Raw genomic sequence first — 22,350 nt, 5'->3', positions numbered from 1 at the left:
CTCTTGCTAGAAACCAAGGATGTTAATGCAGACTTCCTCGCTCCCTAAACCTGCACACCCAAAGGCACGGTGAGGTTTTACCAAGCGTTCCTTAACGAACAACACAATATGAGAAATCCTCCTACAAATCCCACGTGAATCCATATAATCAGCCCTGCCAATTCACTGCAGACTTCAAACAGCCATAGACAGGATTGAAACCAGTTAATTTCAAATAGCTCGTTTTCTCTCATCTCTGCACAAATTTCTGTCATGTTGCATTACATGTAAACAACTCAGAAACTTAATGACATGCCTTTCAGTCAAAAACTAGTATGGCTTTTCAGTCTGAGCAGATTAATTGCAGGTTTTAACAATATAAAGTGATGCAGTCTGATTAGAGTTTCTATTGTTCTTTGGGATAAAATATTTTATGTGAATGTAAGGCCAAGTTTTCTGCTGGCATGACTTTATTGACTTCTGTGGAAATCAAAATACGCATGTAAAATCCATTGTACGTTATTGTTTGTGTGCTGTTATAGTAAATACATTTTATAAGCTTCTGTAAATTAGATGTACTAGATCAGATTCCAGACCCTATGGAAATGGCATTGTCAAAGAAATGAGACAATAGAAATATTTTGCTTTGGAGAAGATATTTCTGAGTGACTCTTTTAGCATTTTATGGTTTTGAAGGGGTTTCCTACTTCCATTTTTTTTCACTGCCCTTGTTTTCTTCCCAATATATTGCTCTTAAAACCTGCTTGTCATTCTCTTTAGTTTCATTCCTACATACTCTAGAGTTGTTTTTCTATTCTTGCTACAGGCCTTGCTCTGCTGGGTCTCCAGTAGACCCAAGTCCAGAAGCCCTGCAACACAAGTCCTGCTAGTTGCCAACAGAATTAATGTGAGGAACTGCCATGAAACCTCCCTGAATACATCCCTCACTGAGCAGAGTGTCCCTCAACACTTCAGGAGGGGATTTTCCTGTTCCTTTTTTTTTTTTTTTTTTTGAACTCCAACTCCTCTCCTCTCATTTTATAAAGCAAAACATTGCAGAAAAGGCGTTCAGGTGGATAATTAATGCATGGTTTGCTTGGGGTTTTTTTTGGGGGGGCGCGGAAAATCTGTCTGAGGCAGACGTACCAAGGCATAGCTGCTTGGCTCAGTCGCTTCCTTTGAAATGTTTTTTGTTTGTCTGTTGTTTTGTATAAAGCCAATTTAGTTTAGTTTTCTTTGTTTATTTTTTCAGTTTGCAGAATGCCGTGATTGGGGGTGATCACTGCTCAGTGAGGTCAGAAGTTGTTTGTGGTGTTCTGAATCCCATATAACTGCACTGGGGGGGGAACTGAAATTTTTTCTGACAGGTGTGTGGGCTTGCCAATGCAATTCTACCCTGTCTGTGCTGCTGGACTAATAATGAGGGTCACAAATAGTCTACAGAAACTGCCAATGTCTCATTGTTTTGTCTCCTGTTGAGTAATCAGGATTCCAACATGGTTTCAACTTTTACAGGACTAGCATGTTTTATAGGAGACATTTTTAATGTAATATTTGCAATATTACATTACACTATTACACTACTGCCTGACACTGGGGACCAAAGCAAAAGCACTAGATGGAAAAGTACAAGCTGCTGCACTGTGAACTAAAGCTGTGCATACTGGCACGGGGGAGCATGTAGTTCACATCACCAGTGGGACCTGTTACATATAGATCATGTTAAACCAGGCTGCAGAATTGGAGATGTTTAAATCAGCATTGTAAAATCCTAAAAAAGTGTAAAAATGAGGAAAACCCCCTACGTTATCAAAATATGGAGTCATTACTTTGACATGTGTAGAAAACCTTTCTATAGAAATAGATTCTTTATCCCTGTCCATTTCTGTAAGGCATCCTCTTCATTTCATGTATCCAGTCTGAGAGGGTAGAGGCCTTTAGTTTTTGGTAGGAGGTGTTTTGAAAGAAGTTATTTTCACTCTTCACGTAAGAGTATGGTTGGAAGGACAATTGCTGCAAATTCTTCCATTTCTGGGTATGAAGATCCCCAAAGGCAGTAGCAACCACTATTGCTACCCTTGTGGTTTGTCACTTGGGGGTTGGGTTTTTTCAATTTTATTTATCAAGCCTATCTGCTGTAAGCCATCACTCCTTAGGCAAGTACGTGGAGTTTCGATCTCAGATTGCATGCTTGCACATAGTTTTTGCTTACTATAAACACCTTCAGATGAAATATTACTTAATTGTTCAATAATTATATGCAATTTTAGGACCAATTAATTCCTCTTTGGGTGACTTTAATTACTTTGATGAATATTGAGGCAAGGTACAATATGTTCCTCCCATGAGAATGTTTAACTGTTCTTAAGCCAGAGGCAGTTGGGAATAAAACAAAGTATCTGACAGAATCACATTTTCATAAAAAAAAAATTAAAAAAAAAAAAAAAGGCACCCCTCATAAAGACTTTTTAAAGGGAAACTTCAGTGTTGGTTGAACATTACTGATCATTTGTGCAGCTGGATAAACACAATTCTTTTACAACTGTGGTAGGCAGAGCATGAGGGTACCGGGAAAAAATGTGACTGGATATTGAATTTTCTTTAACTGAGCTTTCTCAAAGCAATGTGGGTTAACAGGTCCTGAGATGACTGCATAGGCAGAAAAGATCAGACAGAAATCAAAACTAAGATGGATGGGTTTTTTTAAAGTCACTGTGGTCATCTCCAAATCTTGCCAGTCAGGAATTGTTCCTGGTAGTATAAGCCAGACTGAACCAGAACATTTACTCGTCACAATCAGTAGCTTTAAGTATCAATAACTCTGAAAACAAGGGATTATATTTTCTTCTTTCTTCAGATTCTGTTTTGTCTACTGAATGGGGAGTGGATCATTAGAGGAGCACAGGTACCTCTGCCTCTTGCTTACCCACACCCTCCACCAGTGGTGACCAAAAGCTGTGGTCACCTAACCACCCTCTGAAGTCCTGCATGAGGTACCCATGAGTGCATGTCTGCAATGTGAAAACCCTGCTGGTGGGCAGCACTCAGAGCTGTCATCAGCAATCGGTCCTTAAGGACTTCTTCAAGGCAAGTGCTGCAAGCACAGTGAGGATGTGCACTGTTCCCCTGCCTGTGCTGTAGAAGTAATGCAGGTAATGGGTGAGCTCAGTTACCCCACGTTTCAGGCCAACACCTCTCACAAGCAGTTCAGGATCAGCTGCAAAGACATGCAACTCAGACTAATGAGGAGATGTGTACAGGAAGCCAGACTTACTGTCTAGTCTTGGAAAAATCAGAATATAATTTTCTTTTTTTTTATGAAGCATTTTTCTTTAAAAATAGATAAGTAACTTTTTTGGTAAGAAACCTGGGAATTATTGCTTAAAATCATAATAATAATATCTAATATTTGTAAGTCTCAGTAGACGTTACCTATTGACCATGTTAATATATTTATCTCGTTCTAGCACAGTAAAAGATGGAGTTGCAATTCCAATGAGTATGAGAAGGGCCTGTTCGGAGCAGTTGGGTTTATACCCTCAAGGAACAAGTTGACGAAAGGAAAAGGAAGAAACAGGAGTACTTTATTGTTTCTGTACAGATTCACAGATCTGTTTGCCATCAAATCTAGTATTGTAGTGGTGACATGGACTTGTTACAGCCAAAAGCAAAGAATGCAGAAAGGGGGTTTGACCCTAAAGCTTGAAATACTCAAAGTTTTAATATTTTGAGTAAGGTGATGATCCAAAACTTATAAAGGCAGAAGAAAAACATTCTGTGGCTTCAGTGGGCATTGCATCAGGCCTTCAGATGACTAGCAATCAGCAGACTTCATTCTGTGTAATTCTGTATGAAAGAAGCGTTGGTTCTCCAGCGTACAGTCAGCTGAGGAGAAACAAGACGCTCTGTGTCTTTGCAACTTGCCCTTCTGGTCAGCAGACATCCCCGTCACTGAAGGCGATGGAGATGTTCTTGCACAACTGGTGGAAAGGCATCTAGCTGTGCTTTGCAACTCTGCTTCCCACTAAGCCATCACCAGAGAGAGAATTAGTGGAGACCCCATTGTCATATACCCCAAATCTGAACCCTGTGTTCTATTTGAACGAGCACAGGAAAGAGTCTGAAGACTCTATGACCCTGGTGAATTGGGGGATCGGTTTTTTCTAAACTGGAAGGCAAATGTCAGAAGATCAGATTACAAGTGTCTACCCGCGTGTTTTCACTGCATGGTGGGTCAGCTGGAGTTCAAGCTCTGCAAATACCAAGGAGGTGGTTCCAGAGCAGTAAGCACTTCAGCAATGCCTAGCACCGGTGGTCTCAACTTGTGAAGCATTTCATAAAATGTCTGAAAACCAAAAGCTTCTTTGACTGCTAATTTAATAAAGAAGAGTGAACCACTGGGTAAGTTCCTGAAAGAGTCTAAATCAGGCTAATTTGTTATATAATCCCTTTTTAACGTGGAGAATTAAGGTGATGGCAAGATGACTACGTGTTTAATTCTCCAAATAATTACTGGCGGGTATTGACGTTAAAGATGGGAGAGAGCAAGTTAATTTCTGCTTGTTGTTTTCAACACGTGCCAAACTCTTACTTCACACCAGTGAGGAAAGGCTGGAAGTTGTGTGTGTTTCATATGCATGAAGTAACAGTTGGCACAAATTGCTGAGGGAAGAAAAATAAAAACCACTAAAGCCCAGCAACCCAAACTGTCACTTGCTGACAATTTTTTGACACTCTCTGACAAAAAAAATAATAGTAGTAGTAAATGAAGGCCTCATAAAGAGTATTCCACCTGAGTAAACCCAGTTGTCTGGTCCTCCTGAAAGCAAGTAATGTGCTGAGAAGGCAATGATAGCCTCAGTTTTCCAACCTCCTCTTCTCCCTCTCTTGGGAAGCACCGTCATGGGCAGTTCCAGCGTGGGACAAGAGCAGAGCAGGGGAGGATGCCAGCGCCTGACTCAAGTCAGTCCTTTCTCAGTCATGAAAAACCTGTTCTTCCCCATTGCTAGGAATGGAGGTGCTGGGGTTCTTCATGGCTGCAGCGTCTGCCCTGCTTGGGGCAACTCCACCATGTGGATCAGGATAACGGAGCTTACATCTTCTCTTTACCAACACTGCTGACTTTGCCCCAAAACAGCTGGAGGTAGCTATATCTGCACAACCTGCCTGTAACTCATGTGTCTTCACATAGGCCAGGGATATCTTTGGCATTTGGGCCATGGCTGCCAGGGTCCTGGGGTCACTAAGGGGCACTAATGTCCCTGTCCAGCCCATGTCAGCCCCCCAGGCCCATCAACCCCTGTCCCAGCAATGCTGCAGCAGGGCTGGGCTCCAGATCCCACAGCCCTGCCTGGCCATGGGCCCTGCCGAGCCAGGTGTACCCATGGGCCCATATCCCATCCTGTCACTGGCCCACATGGCGCCCTGGTAATGGCCATGGGTTACATGAGTTTTCTCATGTGTTTTCTGTTTGAGGTGATGTCCTGTCATCACAGGACTAGAAGACCATCTAAATCTTCTTTGTCATTTATTTAAGTAAATATGTAAGTAAGTATATTTAGAGTTATAACATGTATAAGATATATGGGATATAACATACAGAAAATGTACTGTTCCTCTATGGTTTCCTCCCACCTCACTGTCCTGTGATATCCCTTTCTCCTCATTCTCTCTACCTTGATGTCTACAGGTAAGAAGAGGAGATGAGGATAAAGTCATGCAGCCTGGAAAGCAAGGGATGACACTGGACAAATTCATATCAAGACTTAATTTCAGCATGTTTCCTATCAAATCACTCTGGAATCACACAAATAGATACTTTCCTCCTATTTTGTTGATGACTAGAATATTACTTGTAAGTCAAAGCTTACTTGTTCAAATCACTCCCTTATTTTATTTTTAAAGAAAGAAACTGTTTTTGCAGTTTGACATGTTTCTTGTTTTCAGACCGTGTTGATTTTCTGTGTGGTTCACTCTAGGCTTCCTACGAGTGACAGCTTATTATCTCGCCTTATGAAAATCATGCATGACTTCTGGGAGCCATCTATCAAAAGGAGCGAACGCACTGAGAAGCTGGCAACTTCTCTCTAATTATCTGGGTTGATGGTTGTTCAATGAACCTATTAACTGCCTGAAGTGACTTCCATCTTTACAGGTACCCTTCTGCATGGTCTTTCTCTGCAATGTTTAAATGGCAAATGCTTCCTCTATGTAATGTCTCAGTCTAACTTCACCTCTGGTCTGATGGTTCCTAAGTGCAGCTGGATTCACTCACATTGGACCCCTTCCTGTGCTGTCGGTGAATGTAATTAAGCAATGGCTGTAGGTGAATGTTCCCTCCTCCCCTTATCTCCTGTCATCTGACAACTGCCTGGGTTCAAGGTTTATGCCTTTCAGTGAAGCACTTAAGCACATGCTTAGCTTTAAGCACATCATTCCTGTCATTTCAGTGCACAGGGATGGATTTAAGTGCCCACTTATAGTTCATGGCTTGCCAGCACTTCAACAGTTTCTTTTGCAGTGGCCGGATAAGATAAAAGTTAGGAGCGGGCTCTGACAGTCCTGAGCTTGGGGAAATGGCTTGCTTTCTGGTAGTGATGGGCAACACCATTCAAACCTTTCATGATACTCCAAACTAGAAATTGATAGCTGCAGGTCCAGCTGCTCACTGAGGATGGAGGAAAGGTTCTCTCCAGAAACCTAGGTCTGATCTGCAGGAAAATGGGAGAGGGAAAGATTCCCCCACTTACTTTGTTTGTGGCCCACTGGTAGCACCATGCTCTGCTGGGGCAGGACAGCCCAGCAGGGAGTCAAGCCTTTGTGCTGTGGCCATATCATCTCAGTTCCCCAGCACAGATCTGGTGGAGGCAGATGTGCCCTATCCCCTCCAAATCCTATTCCACCATCCCCAGTCACCCACACAGACCTCTTCTCTGCTGTGCCTCCTCCCAGGATCAGGTCACCCTTAAGATTCAAGAGTACATATCTTTAAGGGCAGCTCAGGAAGCAAAAAGAGAGAGGAAAAACATCATACATGTTGTTTAGGATCTGACTGAGCTAACAAAGTCTGTCCACACTGGGATTAAGTACTAAGAAATAACTGATCACAAGAATAGGAGAAAAATAAATAGGCCATATTCATCTGAATGGTAGAAATCATCTTTGGGAGTGGTGCCAAAATGAAATGGGATGTGTTGAAGTGTGGCCAGTGATAGACTCCAGTTTTCCACACAAGTTACAACACAGATGAGTTCAGATGCTGTACCTATTCTGGGAGGAGGGGTTGTAGGGTAGCGTGTATTAATCTGTCTCAAACTGAGACTTTTCAGAGAGTTTTTGGTTGGCATTTGGAAATATCTGTGGAAGCTTTACAATCATCTCATTTTGCTTGAATTGGTGAGCATTAGCATTTGTATTTATGGCAATAAAGAAGGAGTTTGTCTTAGGACTAGTTGCCACTGGCTTCCCAAGGATTAGAAAAGCCAAGCTAATAAATGACCTTGACCAGATGGCAAACCTCACTCTTGTCCCCCTGTGGCTCTATTCCACAGGGGATTATATCCAGCCAGTTTCCAGCCCAGGCAGCTGCCAGGAAAGAGTGGACCACTACGTCCACCAGAACTTAGAAGAGCTGTAACCAGCTTTATTTAAAGGGATTTTTTTGCATATATGATAGGCCACACTCTGCTCTCAGTTATACCAGGTAAAAACATGACATGAGTTGCTGGCCCTGCTCTGGTCCTTTTGTGCTGCTGTAGCAACAAAAACAGTCAGAAAACTGCACTCACCAATGAAGCGTGAAGTCATTCTGCAAAGGAGTCATTTGGCTTGGGCAGCCCTGTGCCCTTGCTCTGCTCCCCATGTTGCCAGCACAGCTGAGCACCTCTGGGAGTGCGGTCACCCAAAAGAGTCTGGGTTGTTAGCATGGCCCTGGCAGGTATAAGTGGCATGGCTCTTCATGCTCTGTGCTACCTTGTGCTGGCAGTCATGAACAAGCTGCATTTGTGCCCCTGTGCCACCCTGATTATTAGTGTAGCCATCAAGGATGGCTAAAATCAAGGGAAAAACTGGGCAACTTTGACATGGGGCTTTTGAGTTGAGTGAGTAACGATGGACAAGTTAAGTTGAGGAGGAAGGACACTAGTCCTTGGGAATCTCCCTTTCTGAACGTGGATGGTATCTTTCGTGGCACTGCTTTGGATAGCCATGTTGTACAAGCTCCCGGCTCTTTCGACATGCAGTGGACTATCAGACAAAAAAACCCCCCACATTGTATGCCATTCTGGGTGTGTACTTGCTGTGAATTAATACAAAGACCTATTCATCATGCCTAGTGCTCACATAACTGACAGATTAAATCACTCTCTGGCTGTGAAGATGACAGTGGCCCAATAGCTAATGCTGTCTAATAGTTTCCATTAGAAAGGCTTATTTCTGATTGTTTATAATTTTGCCAGGCTTCAGCTGCTTGAGCTGAAATTTCCGATGCCGTATGTCACCACAAACTGAAGTTTTGTGTGTGGAAGAGGGCCTAAATGAATAGTCATGGCATTTCCAAGCTCATGTATCACTGAAAAGTCACTCGAACGCAAATTTTCAGAGAGTAACTGTACATTTCTCCTTTCTTGAGGGAGCAGGAAAAACATCTGGAGATGCTCCCCAGTGGTTGGTGCTCAGGCTGAAGTTGGAGTCACAGTTAAATAGCCTGAGTGCAAGAAGTTCCATGCCCAAGGCTCTCATCTTGGTAAGCATTCTTGATGGTTTTAACCTTTTCCAAAATGACCAATGTCTTTTGAGGCTGTACTTTGGTTAATTGACATACTTAGTCCCATATTGCAACCCATGTTGTTGACAGAAGTTGTTTTAAGCAGACTGAGATCACACTACCAGGGAGCAAAATTTGGGAAGATGGCATCTAATGGCTTAAGTCTGAGTACATCTCGGGTTTGGGTATGTATGATGGCTTTATAGCTCTCCTGTGCTCACCCTTTACCTATTCCACTGCTGTCCAGTTGTCATATTTCTGACCTGCATTCCCTGTCATATAGGATCAGGACCAGTTTTTCAGATCTCCTTGCTGGTCTGAGCACCAGGCTGAAGTTGCTAGTTCCTGGAGATCAGTTAGTCTGGCAGCTTTTAGAATTACTTTAATTTGGTCCACTGGGTGATTTTTTTTTTTTTCTCCACATTTCCAAACAATACTGGAGAGGTCAACAGGAAGAGCTTTCAGGCTGAACTGAGTTGTCCCCAGGTGAGGTGGTTGTCTTGAGAGGCCATTTGGTGACCAGAAATAAGTGGCATGAGTGCAGGTCAGGAGTGGGATGGGGTTTAGCAGATCTAAAGTAACTTTGAATATAATACACTATTTCTGGGAGTAGTATCCGCAAACGACAGCTCAACTGCACATTGGGTGGAAATGTGGTCTCTGATCTGCAGCCTGTATAACCCTTTCCCTACAGATAGTTTTATTACAGTGAACTTTACAAGCCCCTAGAAAGGACCTCTAACTGCCACAGGAATCTGAGAAGGCTTGTGTAAGGTCTTTAGAGGAGTTTTTCCTTAACCATTGCACAACCCAGAAAATTTCCAGATCACAGTAAAAAGTGTCTGTGCTATGTTTTCCCAAACTGGGCATCAATGTGGATGGTAGCAGCTATTGGATAGGAACTATCTGGAGGCAGACTTTATAACCACCCAGAATATTTTCATCTAACTACCTCCACTGCTGGACCTTCAGATGATTTAGAGCTCTGACAAACCTGAGTTCCCATTAAACTAGATAGCTTGGGTCCAATTAGTAACATTATCCCAGGAAGACAGTGTTCAGGATGGCCTGCAAAAAATATCTGACCATTTACTGTACTCTGCTTTTAGAGTGGGTTTTGCAGTTGTGCTGTACTCTGTAATGGCACTGCCGTGATTTTAGCAGTACCTTAGCTGGCTAATTTAAAGCTAGTTGGGTATGTCAATGCCATACTGCAACTTTAATAAGGTCTGTGGTAGAGACACATCTGCAGTCAGAAATTGTCATCATTCTGCAGTGCCAACGTGGTGTAATGCTCTGCACAAATCCTCCAGCCAGACCTTAGGAAATGAATCTGGATCCTATAAACATTTTAGTGGGACGAAGCAAAAATACTTGCATGACCTGCCAGGTCTTTTTAGGTAGTACTTCATGTGGAGGAAGTGGTCTTTTTCCCTTGGTGATAATAAAAGCACTTTTTATTTTTGCTACAATGGAAACATGCATTACATAGATCACACTGAACAGTATTCAGTAAACTGCAGATGTCCTTAAGTTTCCATTACAAACTTGATTTTATTCCTATTCCTCACTTTGCCAAAATTAGCCCTATACACCTACAACTTCACAGGCATAATCTTATTCTGGGACAGATTTTTTGGAAGAGTTGAAGGAAACTGGTCAAGGTGTTTAAGAGAGATGATGGCTAAAAAAATGAGATCATCTGCTTGGAGAATTTCCTAAAGACTTTTTGGCTTGTCATATCCTGAAAATTCATTTGCCTAGAGATTCAAAAAACATTTCAAATCTGTTGGTCTTGGCTAGAAATGGTGCCTTTGAATAGTTTTAGGCTGTCTGGTGACAGAATTATTTGGTTACTGAAAGTAGTTCCTGCCTCAGTGTGTGTACGTATATGTGTTATGTGTTCTTTGGAGATCTTAACTATTCAGTGCCAATGTGCTCATAGATTTATGGTGGCATATGTAAGGCTTCTAAACAACTCTGCATGTATCCTAAACAGACATGTTCCTTCTCTGAGACTTGTCCTATCTGCATGTACTGCTGTCTAAAATCCTCACTCGTGTGTTTCCTGACTCCCACTGCAGTCCACGCTGAAGCTGGCAGCATGGCTTTACAGTCCCTTCTGCTCAGTCCCTGGAGACCTCTCCCAAAGCGAACATCATTCAAATCTCATTCTACTCATCCCAGTGCTCTTTCCTGGGTCAAAAAAGTCATACTTGCCATGATTTGTGCCAATATGTCAGTCTCTGATGGCTGTGAGCCACACATGATGAGACCTAAGTCAATATTATTTTTCGGCATATATGTTTTGTGGCTTATTTCTGGCTTTATGACAAAATAAGTTCTGAGGCATAATGTTACTATTCTTAAAGAGGATTTGTTTCAAAATATGTGCTTTGGGCTTTCTCATAATTAGGTCATTTTTTAAAGACAGTTCTTGAAGTGTGACCAAAACCAGAGGCAAACAGATTCAGTAGACAATTTTCAGTGTCTCTCACTTCAAGAAGAATGTGACATCTGGAAACGGTATAGTTGCGCTATACCACTGCATTAATGCGGTCTCCTGGGATCACTACTTATCCACTGCATCATCCCCTTAGCTTGTACTGAAGGTTATAGTGTAGCAACGTCAACAGTAAAGTCTGCCTAGCATGTACCATTGACCATGGGACATTGTCCATGTCCCATGAGCCCTTGTTTTTAGTTAATAATGTTGCCAGACTTTGATCATATTTAAGCCTTGATCTTTCTGAGCTCCTGACTTTAGTCAATTTTGTTGTTGTTGAAGTTAAGTCCCTGACCTACAAATTGCTGGAGACTGCGTGTACATTTGGGAGAAGTATAACACCATACATTCTCTGTTTATTATTCCATCAGCATCTGTTCTCGGCCACTATTTGAAGCAAGCTCTTGGGTTAGATGGACCTTTGTTTTGACTCAGTGTGGATGCTCTTACACTATATTCCCAGTGTCAACAAAAATAGTTGACTATTTGCTGAAAACAGGGCTAGGAATTCACTTTGTTGTTGTAAAGACTCTTACCAGTCTTTTTACTGTTGCTCTTTTTTGTGGAGAAGCTTTGGTATCTCTGTGCTCTGGAGCTAGGACTTGAATCCTAGAGAAAGCATTATCTTGGAGTCAGGGATATACTTTTTATACTGGTTCAAAGTGTTCACTTCTGGCTCTTGACAATCACATTTTGAATGTTCTCAGTAGATATTTGGTAGGGTTTTGCAGTTAGGTGCTGTTGACTGTGAGCATACCCTGACAGGACTGAGGAGGACATTGCTGGTTGCAGACTGCTCTGCCACGCAGCACAGAACTGAGTGCAGCGGGACTGTTCAAATGGCCATTGTCTTCTGGGACTGAAGAACTGCCTGATTGGAAGGCAGAAGTGATGAACAAGTTTTCAGGGGCTTTCAGGAGGGAAAATGGGTTGATAAGAAGATGAGATGTAAAACTGATATCTAGATGGATTAGGGGAAAACTGAAATATGGCTGGCTCAATAAGAGTCTACAGAGATGATAAGGAGAAGAGAAAAGGCTTTCAGCGGGGAGAGAGGAGGATGGTCTGTGATCTTGGAGAAGACTTCTCGGAGCTCTGGAGCTGAGCACAGGCTTCCTGTGTTCAGGTCCAGTGTTCAGCTCTCAGCTGTGGAAACCACCATGAGGGACTTCTCCTCCCAATACAAGTCCACACAGATGGTTGACAGACAGACTCACTGTCTTTCACTGGAGGGGATCTGGAGAAGTCATTAGCTCCACCTTTCTACCCCAAGACCAAGTTACAATCACATCACCCCAAGCTAAGGTATCTTATCGTTGATATTGAAGTTTTGTCCAATGTCTGTATCTCCCAGGCTGTTTGGTTTATGTTTTTTAATGTTTTATTCTTCCTGATCTTTCCACCAAGTACGTATTATTTCCTTATTCTTTGCAACAGCTTTTTAGTTGGAGACTATTAACCTTCCTTCTTCTCAGTTGTTACTTCTCCAGCAAAAAAACCCCACATTTCTTGCAATCTTCCCTCACATTTTCTGGACCTCTATCCATTTTTGCTGATCTCCTCTGGCCTCTTGCCAACTAGTTAATATCTTTCTTGAAGTGCAGCGCACTAAACAGGACACGGTCTTCCAGGTGAATCTTTAACAGTGTGGATCAGCCCACATGGACTCTTTCAGTAGTCTTTAAGACCCTTTAGACATCCCAGTGTGAGGGCTTTGCCATTCATGTTCAGCTTGTTCCAGTGTAGTCCTTGGATTTTTCTCTTGTGAACTGGTACCTAGACAGTTATGCAAGTACAGACAAGTATTTCTGTGTAAGCATGGTATTTTGCACTATTGCATTCCATCCATTTTATATGACTTCTCTAAATATATCAAGAACATTTTAAATTCAGATATTTTAGCATCTGTAACATCTGCAGTCCTTCCTTGCTCCATCTGCAAGTTTAATAATCATACTTCATATTCCATCTTCTATGCCTTCAATGAAAACATCAAATAAAACTTGATATGGGATCAAGGCCCATAGAATTCCTTGTAAAACGTGTATTTTGATAGCTTTTGATGGAATTACCCCGTGGACACAATTATCCAACCAGACCTGACCTCCTGCCCCTTCCCACAGCAGTTTCATTTAGATTCACTTCATTATAGGAAGTACTGCTAAAGGCCTTGCAAAAAATTAAATAAAATAAATAAATTCAAGCTCTGTGATATCTGCAGCCATAACTTCAGCCTCCCTTTAAGACTCCCAGAGTGAAGTTGATCAGGCTCAGGCAACTGGAAAACATCTAACTTAACTGGTTACTCTCTAAGCAGGTTTTGCATATTTTAGGCTGACACTTTACCCCTTTTTTCTGCTAGTAATTGCACTGTCTGCTTGCTGTTGACCTTTTGAGTAAAGATTGATGAAAAGGGGAGGAAAAAAAGGACATTAAATTCTTTGGCTTCCTTAATGTTCTCTGCTGATAGCACCCCCCCCCATCTTTGAGTAGAGGTCCAAACTTCCCTTTGTTTTTCTTTTACAATCTTACCTGTAAAATTTCTATTACTTTTGGTAAGTTTTGCTAGTTGAATCTTGTGCTTTTTGTCTTTACTAACTGTATACAACCCTCACCTCCCCCCCATGAATGGAGTATTGTGCTGGGTTCTCTACCAGCTGACCTAGTTTCTACTTTACAGATATCTCTCTCTCTCATGCAAGCGGTCAATTAAAAGGCTGGGAATTAGCTGACTTCTGCTGAATTTCCTTACTTTCCTCTAAAAATGGCATAGGTTGCACTTGGTTTCTTATTAGCATTTCTTGAAGGAACTGACAGCTCTCCATAATTTGGTTTTCCCTTAGATTTGCCTCTTATGAGATCTTCCCTATCCATTCTGAGTTTATTGACATCTGCCTTCTTGAAATCTAGTGCTGTCAGTCACTCAGTTGGATCAAGTGGCAGAAGTTGACACTATGTTCGCAGCAGTACTTATTTCTTGTAAAGTGTCGTATCTGGCAGTAGGCTTTGAGTCAGATGTTACACTGCCCTCTACCTATGTGTAAAACTGCCGCTCAGCTGAGGAAGGTAGTGACAATTGCGATATGTGTAACCCCTAAAGATTTAGGTTGCTGTTCAGAATTTAGCATGAAGAACGGGAAGAAAAATGTAATTTCAGAGAAACCTTCTGTAAGGCATTAATAACTGCCCTTATAACTGATCTCATTCTACGTGGACAGAGGATCTGCGCTGATGAAATATTTAGAACACAAATTACTTGTTATAACAAATAATTCAGACTAAGGTATGCAATGATCCTTGCCCTAATTTGTGTACTAAAAACTTAGAACATTATGCAGCTGTTTCATGGTGCAATGGGCAGACAGTGACACGGTAATGGGGGAGAGGAAGAAAAACCACTAACCTCCACCTTGAGCAGAAGTGGCTGATCAGACCATGCTGGACCTATGCCTTGTAACAACAGTGAGAGCAGCTCTTACTGAGGAAAACCAGTAAGATTTCAGGTCCTACTAAAATGCTTTAATATTCTTTAATGGTGGTTGAGACCACTGTAGATACCTCATGGACCCTCTCATAGGTCAACTAGAGATGGTCAGGAAGTTAGGCCAAGCCTGGTGCTTGTATTAGAAAGCCTTCCTGTTACACAGTTATTTTTACTGACAATATTACAATCTTCAGGTCAATTTGGATTACCTAAACAATTAAAATTAATTACCAGTAACGAGTCCCAGCTATGATCAATTATTATAGCAGGTGTAGACTCATGAAAATGTGGCCATCATACTGGTGGTGTAAGACATGAGGAGCAACTATTGCCTATAATCAGAGTATGGGGTGATGGTATAGAGAAATCCAGGTTGTTGAATCACTCAGTTACATACTACAGGGAACGAATGTGCAGTGTCAATACGCTATCTAGTGGCTGTATTGATTACGGCATTATTCCTGAATTCCTGTTCTGCCTGTGAATTGTAGTATTAAAGAAAAAACTTTACATTAAATAAGGGTTTGCATTCTGTAACCATTGTTCAGTAAATCTAAGACAGATTGAGGTTATAGGTGATTAATTAAAAAAAAAGGAAAGTCTGCATGACTGCAGACAAAGCTGTTGCTGGGAAGCTCTAGGTGGTCATTCTGGTCATTATCAGCATTCTGACAGGGACTGGACAAGTCGTTAAGATTTTTCTCCTTCATATACAGACTATGTTCTAGATTAGTAAACAAACAAAAACCAGCTCAGTTTAGGAGTGTTTCAAGAACAAGTTTATGATGTTATTTTCTTTAGCTGCCAGATTACGCACTAATTTGTGAGCAGATAATCCAGGTACTTTAAACTGGGCACATAGTATACAGTAAGTATACAGTAATGCAAAGCCAGATGTGTTCTCCTCTAACGGGGAGAATCCCCGTCCCCCGAGATCATAGACTAGGAAGAGGTGAAGATCACACACAACAGCATTCTCCCAGTTTTCCATTTCTGCCAGGGATGTGATTGATGGTCAGGGACTATTTGTCAGGGAGTGTAGTGATAGGACAAGGGGTGATGGGTTTAAGCTGAAGGAGGGTCCATTTAGATGAGATGTTAGAAAGAAATTCTTTACTGTGAGGGTGGTGAGGTACTGAAACAAGTTGCCCAGAGAGGTTGTGGAGGCCCCATCCCTGGAAGTGTTTAAGACCAGGTTGGATGGGGCTTTGGGCAATGTGGTCTAGTGGAGGGTGTCCCTGCCTGCAGCAGCGGGGTTGGAACTAGACGATCTTTAAGGTCCCTTCCAACCCAAACCATTCTATGACCTTCAGTAAATCATACATCCCTTCTGCTTCGTTATTTATTTATTACCTGTGACATGGAGATAGTGCTGTTCTACAGAAGCTAAAACAGCTTTGTAGTTGATGAGTACTGCTGTTTTAAAGGCCTTATTTTCTGTATTACATATATGACATAGAAAATACTGTATGTATATATGACCTGTACCAGCATATTTAGGGTACTGCATGAGCTACAACTAGCACACAAATTAGTTGTGGTTTTTTTTTTTAAAGTCTGACTCACCATCGTTCTCAGCCATTTTGCACTTTTCTACTTATCAACAGAGAAAGTTCCCTAGACAACTGTTAAACCATTTAAGTGTGCTTAATTAAGTATGTGTATTTGTTTTAGGAGGCTGAGTAAAGGCATGATGATGCAGGTTTCAGCTTGAGTAGTATTTCTCAAATTGTTCTTTCTAGTAAAGAAGAAATTTTGTTTTCATCTTTCTTCATGCATCCTGAAATGAAAGGTGCCACTTTTGTTCTCCATTTTTGGTAAATAATCTCTATTTATACATACTTCTGATGCCTTAAAAACAATTTTAAAATAGTTGGTAAAAAATGTTGTTCCCATTATCTACATTCATCATAATTTTTCCTGATACAAAGCTTCCATGGTGCATGTCATTTGCTGTATACAATAGCAGTTAATAACTATGTATATAAATGTAACATATGTATATAAATGTGCCCCATAGGTGGATGCTGGACTAAATTTATGGACTGCACTTGATAAGAAAACCATGATTTTTAAGAGCAGTGCATAGAAGTCAGTTCCTGGTTCTTGCTCCTTCATCCAAAATAAATCCCAAACTGAGAAGCTTATGCAAGAAGCATGTAAGAGCTGGCAGGTCTATGGGCAACTTGCTTTAAAAGCTCAAAGCTGAGGAGCTTAACCTCTTCTCCCCTCTTACCCGCAAGCATTTTCTATACTACTTATTCAACATTCACTCTAGATTAATTATCCTCTAAACAGGTATTAAAAAAAAAGCTTTAACTGAAAGAACAAGGTTTTTTTAGATGACTGCTAGTAACAGAGACAGGCTTAAAAATACATCAGAAAAATTAGGTACATTTCTCACTAGGACTTCCAACCTTGCGTGTCTAGCTCCAGAGTGAACGAACCCCAACTTATTTTTATTGCTTGTACAACCAGCAGAACCCTGGCTGCAAAGGTATCAAAATAAATAATTGGTAAAGAAAAAAGTCCGACACTCAGGATTCATTGCACAAACATTTAAACAGAGGAAATAATTTCTTTTACAAATGTGTTTCTCTTGTACAAGAATAATTTTGTACAGAAAATAGCTCTTTATACATTTTACAGAAATACAGCAACATTTAGATTCTCTATTAATGGATAAGGATTGAATGCAATTTAAGATTTCAGTTATGTTTTAGAGCCACCAAATATCAATAACACAGCAATACATCACTTTTCTATGATCCTTAAACTGCTTGACTTATCAAGTATTGAGTCAAGACAGTGAAAACATTCCTCAAACCATGTTAATTTGCACACACTCAAGTATCTTGAAACTGTTAGTTATGAAATACCTCCTGAAAGTAATACCATAATTTAAGTGTCAAGGAATATGAACTTAAACCTTAACAAGGCAGCATTACTTGCTCACTTAGGTCATCCTCCTGGCTAATACTGTAAAAACCAAATTGAACAGAAGCTAGTTTACTGTTAATGTGACCTTCAAAACGAGATAGCAGAAGCTACTCTAGTAAATACTATACAGCATTAATGCAACATATAAATGTAATAAAAATACTTTCATTTTCTTAAGAAAACACCACAGAAGGTAGAGGGAAAAAAAAAATCAGTAAATTAAGATATAAAAAGTAAATCTGTGAAGGATGAGAAGAAATTGAAAAACACATGTATATATATTTCTATGAAAAATGTAAGGGTATGCTAGGAAGTACATATATTTTAAAATACTCAGTTTCTTCAAAGACTGTGTTGAAGTCCACATGGTATCAAACATAAACCACATTCGAACACTTTTCCTCTACAATTTCTGTTTCAAGCACCTGTACTTATATGTGTATTTCCTTTGAAATTAGTGGGAAGATAAGGACATTTGTCCTTGAAATACAACTGTATGTGGTAATCTTTTCTTGCTTTCCAGGTATTTTGTAAGTTTAAATAGAAGATGTAAGCAAACAAGTACTACATAACCCAATCAATGACAGAAAAACTGGAATTTAGATTGTTTATGATCTATTTAGTATTCATACACAGCTGCTTAAGAGTTTGTCAGCTGTACCCTGTGTGAGTACTGTTGACCCTTCCATGCTTCAAGATTCACATGTATAGCTTCGTTTAGTGAAACATGGCTCTCGCTCTGAGTTAGCCGGTCTCTTAACACATACAACTTTCAAATAATTTCAGCTGGAGCTGGTACACCTCTCCTTCTCACAGCACAGAGGTTGATATGAGACAGTAATGAATCACATTATACTGGTTCACATTTCCATGTAGTTAGAAGGAGAAACAAGCCCCCTGCAAAACCTTATTCCAGTGATTTTGCAAATTCTGCATAGTCAATGTATCCATCATTGTTCTTATCATCATCTCTTAAGACATCATCTATTAGACTAATCAGCTCTTCTTCTTTCATTGCCTGGGTATGCTCACCACCTTCCTACAAAAACAAAACCACATTGAACAGTTTAGCAGGGTTTCCCATCTAGTGACACATATGACACATTACTGACCACTAATTTTTTGTTAAGATATTCATGTTTGATGCCTAATTTGGCACTATGTTTTATGTAATCATTTATACCAATGTAAGCAACTTTTACCAGGTGCAAGTTATGAAGTCCAAGTTGTCTGGACTTCAAAACAAGCACTCTATATCCAGTTAATATTCTTAGCCAAAAGTTCTAAAAGCTAAATAGCACAGTGTATAATAATGGATAATAATCTAACAAACAGATGTATTCTTAATTTGGATCTTGATGTAGTATAGACACTATAGTTTCTATCGAGTACAGAAACATCTTCCTGTGCATCGGAACTTACAAAATGCAGAGCTTGACAGTAACAGAGTAGTGAAAAAATCCAGCACTGTAGCTTAAAGTCAGTAAAATTCTTAGTATCACCCCTTGTGAGCAAAGGGGAATACAAATAGGTGTCTTTGCACAAGAAAGAGCAAGTCATTATTCTGTTCTCAGCTAGGTAATTTTTGCCACAGGTGTATGCAGGAAGTTATGCTATTCTGAATTCTAACTTCCAAAAGGTCAGTCTGAGATAATGTGTTGGTACGGCCTTCCTAAGGATTGTATCTTCCTCCTTTGTCCTTAAATGGAAAGAGAAGTTGTGTTTATAAAAGGAAGGCAGAAGAAAACAAAGGCAGACTGTGACTGGTTCTGCTAATACTAATTCTGCACAAGAGGTCTCTTACAGTTTGTGTATCCTTGGCAGTAACAGTTTGGAGTTGAAAACAGCAGCTTTAAAACCTCAAACAGCATTGCATCATATGCTATTTCTATGAACCCTCACCAGCATTATCCCACTTTGGATGATTTCCCCTTCTCCCTATCCCTGCCTACTGAAGTATCCCCTCTGTCAAATCACTTTCACTCTACAGTCCTTCCTCACTCTAAAATACAATGGAGACTTCTTGAAAACTGCCATGTGACATGAAAAGCTGTGACAAAAGTTAACACATTCATGAATCAAACCAAAAAAGAGGGAAAAATAATCTTTTAAGACAAAACTGTAACTGCACTGAAGTTGTGTTGTAAGCTGCTTTTAGAGAATCACAACTGTTTCCAAACACACACGCCGTTACAAAATTCCACCTACCTCTTTGTGGACGTGTGATATAGCAGTAGCAAGCTCTAACCCATCTAGCAAATTATTGCCATCGTAATCATGCATTTTGAAGTAATGAAGCTGCAACTCTTGTGGAGACATCTCAGATTCCGGTTTCTCAATAACACCTTCCAAATGTTCCATGATGTGGCTAAGAAAAAAAAATAAAAAAATCACCAAAACCCACACCACATCCATTAGTTAATATTTAATGCTCTGTTGACATCAAATTTAGTCTTTGATCAGGTAGTGAAGAACACAGAAAATACTGTGTCTCTAAAAGCACCCTGGACAACCGAAAGATATTTTTTTTACTCAGATGAAGCGGGTACAAAGGTTGTTTGTTACAGGTGCTGCAGTGGCCTCTAGTATGTCATATAGCTATTTCCCTTCCTTCTGGCCTACTTAGCAGGTTATCAAAACAACTGAAGCAGTGCCCAAAATCTCCTTTTGTCTGTCTTCCAAAGCACAGGAACTGGAGGAAGATCTTTCCCAGTCAAACATGAAGTATTCTAGGGAGTTTTATTTGCTGCTACCACTGTTTTGTCTCTTTAAAGAAACAAATGAAAAAAACCCCAAACCTCTACCTGTTCAGAATATGATTTTGTACGTTGATCTAGGTAAGCAGGATTTCTGTACGAAATTCTTTATAGTGTGAGTAAGGCTAAAGGCTCCAGAGAGAACTTCCTAGGTCTAGTATCTCTACAAACTTATCAAGCAAGCATGAATCATATCTGACTCCAGCTAGTCATACTGCATCCTAAGAAAAGAGGGTGCCCTAGGCTTAAGTCCAACTCATGTAACAAGACATAAGAGATAAGCAAATCATTAAGAAGTAAAGTTTACATTTTTAGAACATTGAACACATACTCTTTATCTTGTACCAAGTTCTTATCAAGGCGAATATTTGGATGTTGACTCTCTCCCACATGTTCCTCAGCTAGGGCAGAGATGAAGAATGCAGCCAGAAAGCAGAACAGCAGACGTATTCTTAAAATCCTCACGGACATCATGTTCTCCTACAAAAAGTAAAACACCCCCCCCAAACAAAACAAACAAAACCCCAAACCAAAACAGATGAAAAATGCAATCAGCTTTCCTGAGATTTACAGATTGCTTAGAAATAACCCCACTAAGTTAGAACAGAAGAACTTTTTTCATTTCAAGCGCTTAGCAAGCAGAAAACCAAAGAGCGCCAATTAAGAATTTCAATGAGTGTGTCTATTTCAAGGAAGTACGCAGTAACTTTCCAAGAATTACTTTTTTTCATACAGTGAACGTGCGCACTTTAGCCGTGCTTGTGTGTCCATGTAGCTTACAGTCAGCCAACGCAGACCTGCCCCACAGCTGTGGGAACAAAGGTCGCTTACGGTATCAAAGGGGCTACCTCTAACGAGCAGATCTGCTGCCACCGCATGCCCTAAATAACACACAGCTTTACAAACGCAGCGCGCATGTCACAGGCAAGTGAAACGCCAGAGCGCTTCAGCGGGGTGAGGGGCGCGCAGGAGCCGTTTGTTGGCTTCGGCTTCTCACGTCTTCTCCCACGTCCAGCAGCGCCCGCTGAAGCAAAGCCCGGTTTGCAGCCGGTTCGGCACGGAGCGGTGCCGCAGGCCCTGACAGCTGGCACCGCGCTGTCCGCCCGCCTCCCGCCCGACAGGGCCCCCGGGGAACCCCCCTCCGCCGCCCCCCCGCCCAGGCCTCGGCTGCCGGAGAGGCCCCGCCGCCGCCAGGCTACGCACCCTCCGGCGGATGGCCGCCGCGCCGTCCCTCCCGCGGGCTCCGGGTGCCGGGCAGGTGGAGCCGAGCTCGGGGCGGGCCGGCCACCATCCCCGGCGTCACCTCTGACCCGACGCACCCGCCGCGCTCTCGCCCCGCCCCCCTTCCCATTCATTGGCTGCACCTTTCGGGCGAGCCGGGGCTACGTCACCGTTCCTGAAATTCCACGTGGAGCCCTCGCGGAGGGACAGGTGGAGCGCCCCGCCCACCGTGGGGCGGGGCTGTCGGCGCGGCCCCTGAGGTGGGCGCCGGGGCAGTGCCAGGCCCTGCGCTTCCCGCCGCCGCCCCTCACCGCTCTCCGGTGAGGAGAACCCGCCGCCAAAGGGCGTACCGTCAGGGCCCGGGCGGCCCCCCGCGGAGCCGAGAGGAAGAGGGGCAGTGGTGCCAGCGTCGGGAGGGTGGGAAGGGGCAGCCTAAGCCCGGTGTGTGGCCGCTCGTAAGGCCAGCCCCGGCCGCTCCTGCTCTGCGCCTTTCCCATGGGGCCTCCCAGCAGCCCCTTCCACTAACGACCCGCTGCGCTTTCCCCGCCCCGCTGCTGTTCTGGGAACGGCGGCGTCTTGTCGCCTTTACCCTCTGTAGTTTATAAACTGTTCTCTGTGCTTCCCCCTCTCACCAAGTGTCGTTTTTATACTTGATGCCTAAACGGCAGTTGCTTTTGCCTCTCAAGGTTACAACCCTCTG

General features: G+C 41.9%; 2 protein-coding genes across 3 annotated transcripts in view; one reads left to right on the top strand and one right to left on the bottom strand.

The window, feature by feature from the left end:
• TTC7A (tetratricopeptide repeat domain 7A) overlaps positions 1–22,350 on the top strand; it is a 194,848-nt gene continuing 172,498 nt past the window's right edge. The window contains exons 1-4 of one of the 2 annotated variants that reach the window (XM_075749060.1): positions 1–69; positions 806–5,122; positions 5,669–5,833; positions 5,958–6,133. The gene's annotated coding sequence lies outside the window, so the exon portion shown is untranslated. Of the gene's footprint in view, positions 70–805; positions 5,834–5,957; positions 6,134–22,350 lie in introns of both variants that reach the window. The other variant, XM_075749059.1, reaches the window with a different exon arrangement.
• Positions 17,277–21,797, bottom strand: MCFD2 (multiple coagulation factor deficiency 2, ER cargo receptor complex subunit). Its single transcript, XM_075749065.1, has 4 exons — positions 21,633–21,797; positions 20,761–20,909; positions 19,882–20,041; positions 17,277–18,712 (listed from the first exon to the last, which is right to left on the bottom strand). Exons 2-4 carry the CDS (start codon positions 20,901–20,903, stop codon positions 18,581–18,583), a joined length of 435 nt encoding a protein of 144 aa, XP_075605180.1. The 5' UTR covers positions 20,904–20,909; positions 21,633–21,797; the 3' UTR covers positions 17,277–18,580.

The sequence above is a fragment of the Balearica regulorum genome, chromosome 3 (genome assembly GCF_011004875.1).
Source record: "Balearica regulorum gibbericeps isolate bBalReg1 chromosome 3, bBalReg1.pri, whole genome shotgun sequence".
In the NCBI taxonomy this organism is placed as follows: domain Eukaryota; kingdom Metazoa; phylum Chordata; class Aves; order Gruiformes; family Gruidae; genus Balearica; species Balearica regulorum.
Note: the sequence above shows the minus strand (reverse complement) of the source record. Positions and strands in the feature narration are given on the sequence as shown.

What these genes read in the sequence shown, in the direction of transcription:
- MCFD2 (XM_075749065.1), bottom strand. Translation starts at nt 20,903, where the DNA reads ATGATGTCCGTGAGGATTTTAAGAATACGTCTGCTGTTCTGCTTTCTG. An exon ending in AACTTGGTACAAGATAAAGA is followed by an intron (nt 20,042 to 20,760) that starts GTATGTGTTCAA and finishes TTTTTTTCTTAG; the next exon opens with CCACATCATGGAACATTTGG. An exon ending in TATCACACGTCCACAAAGAG is followed by an intron (nt 18,713 to 19,881) that starts GTAGGTGGAATT and finishes TTGTTTTTGTAG; the next exon opens with GAAGGTGGTGAGCATACCCA.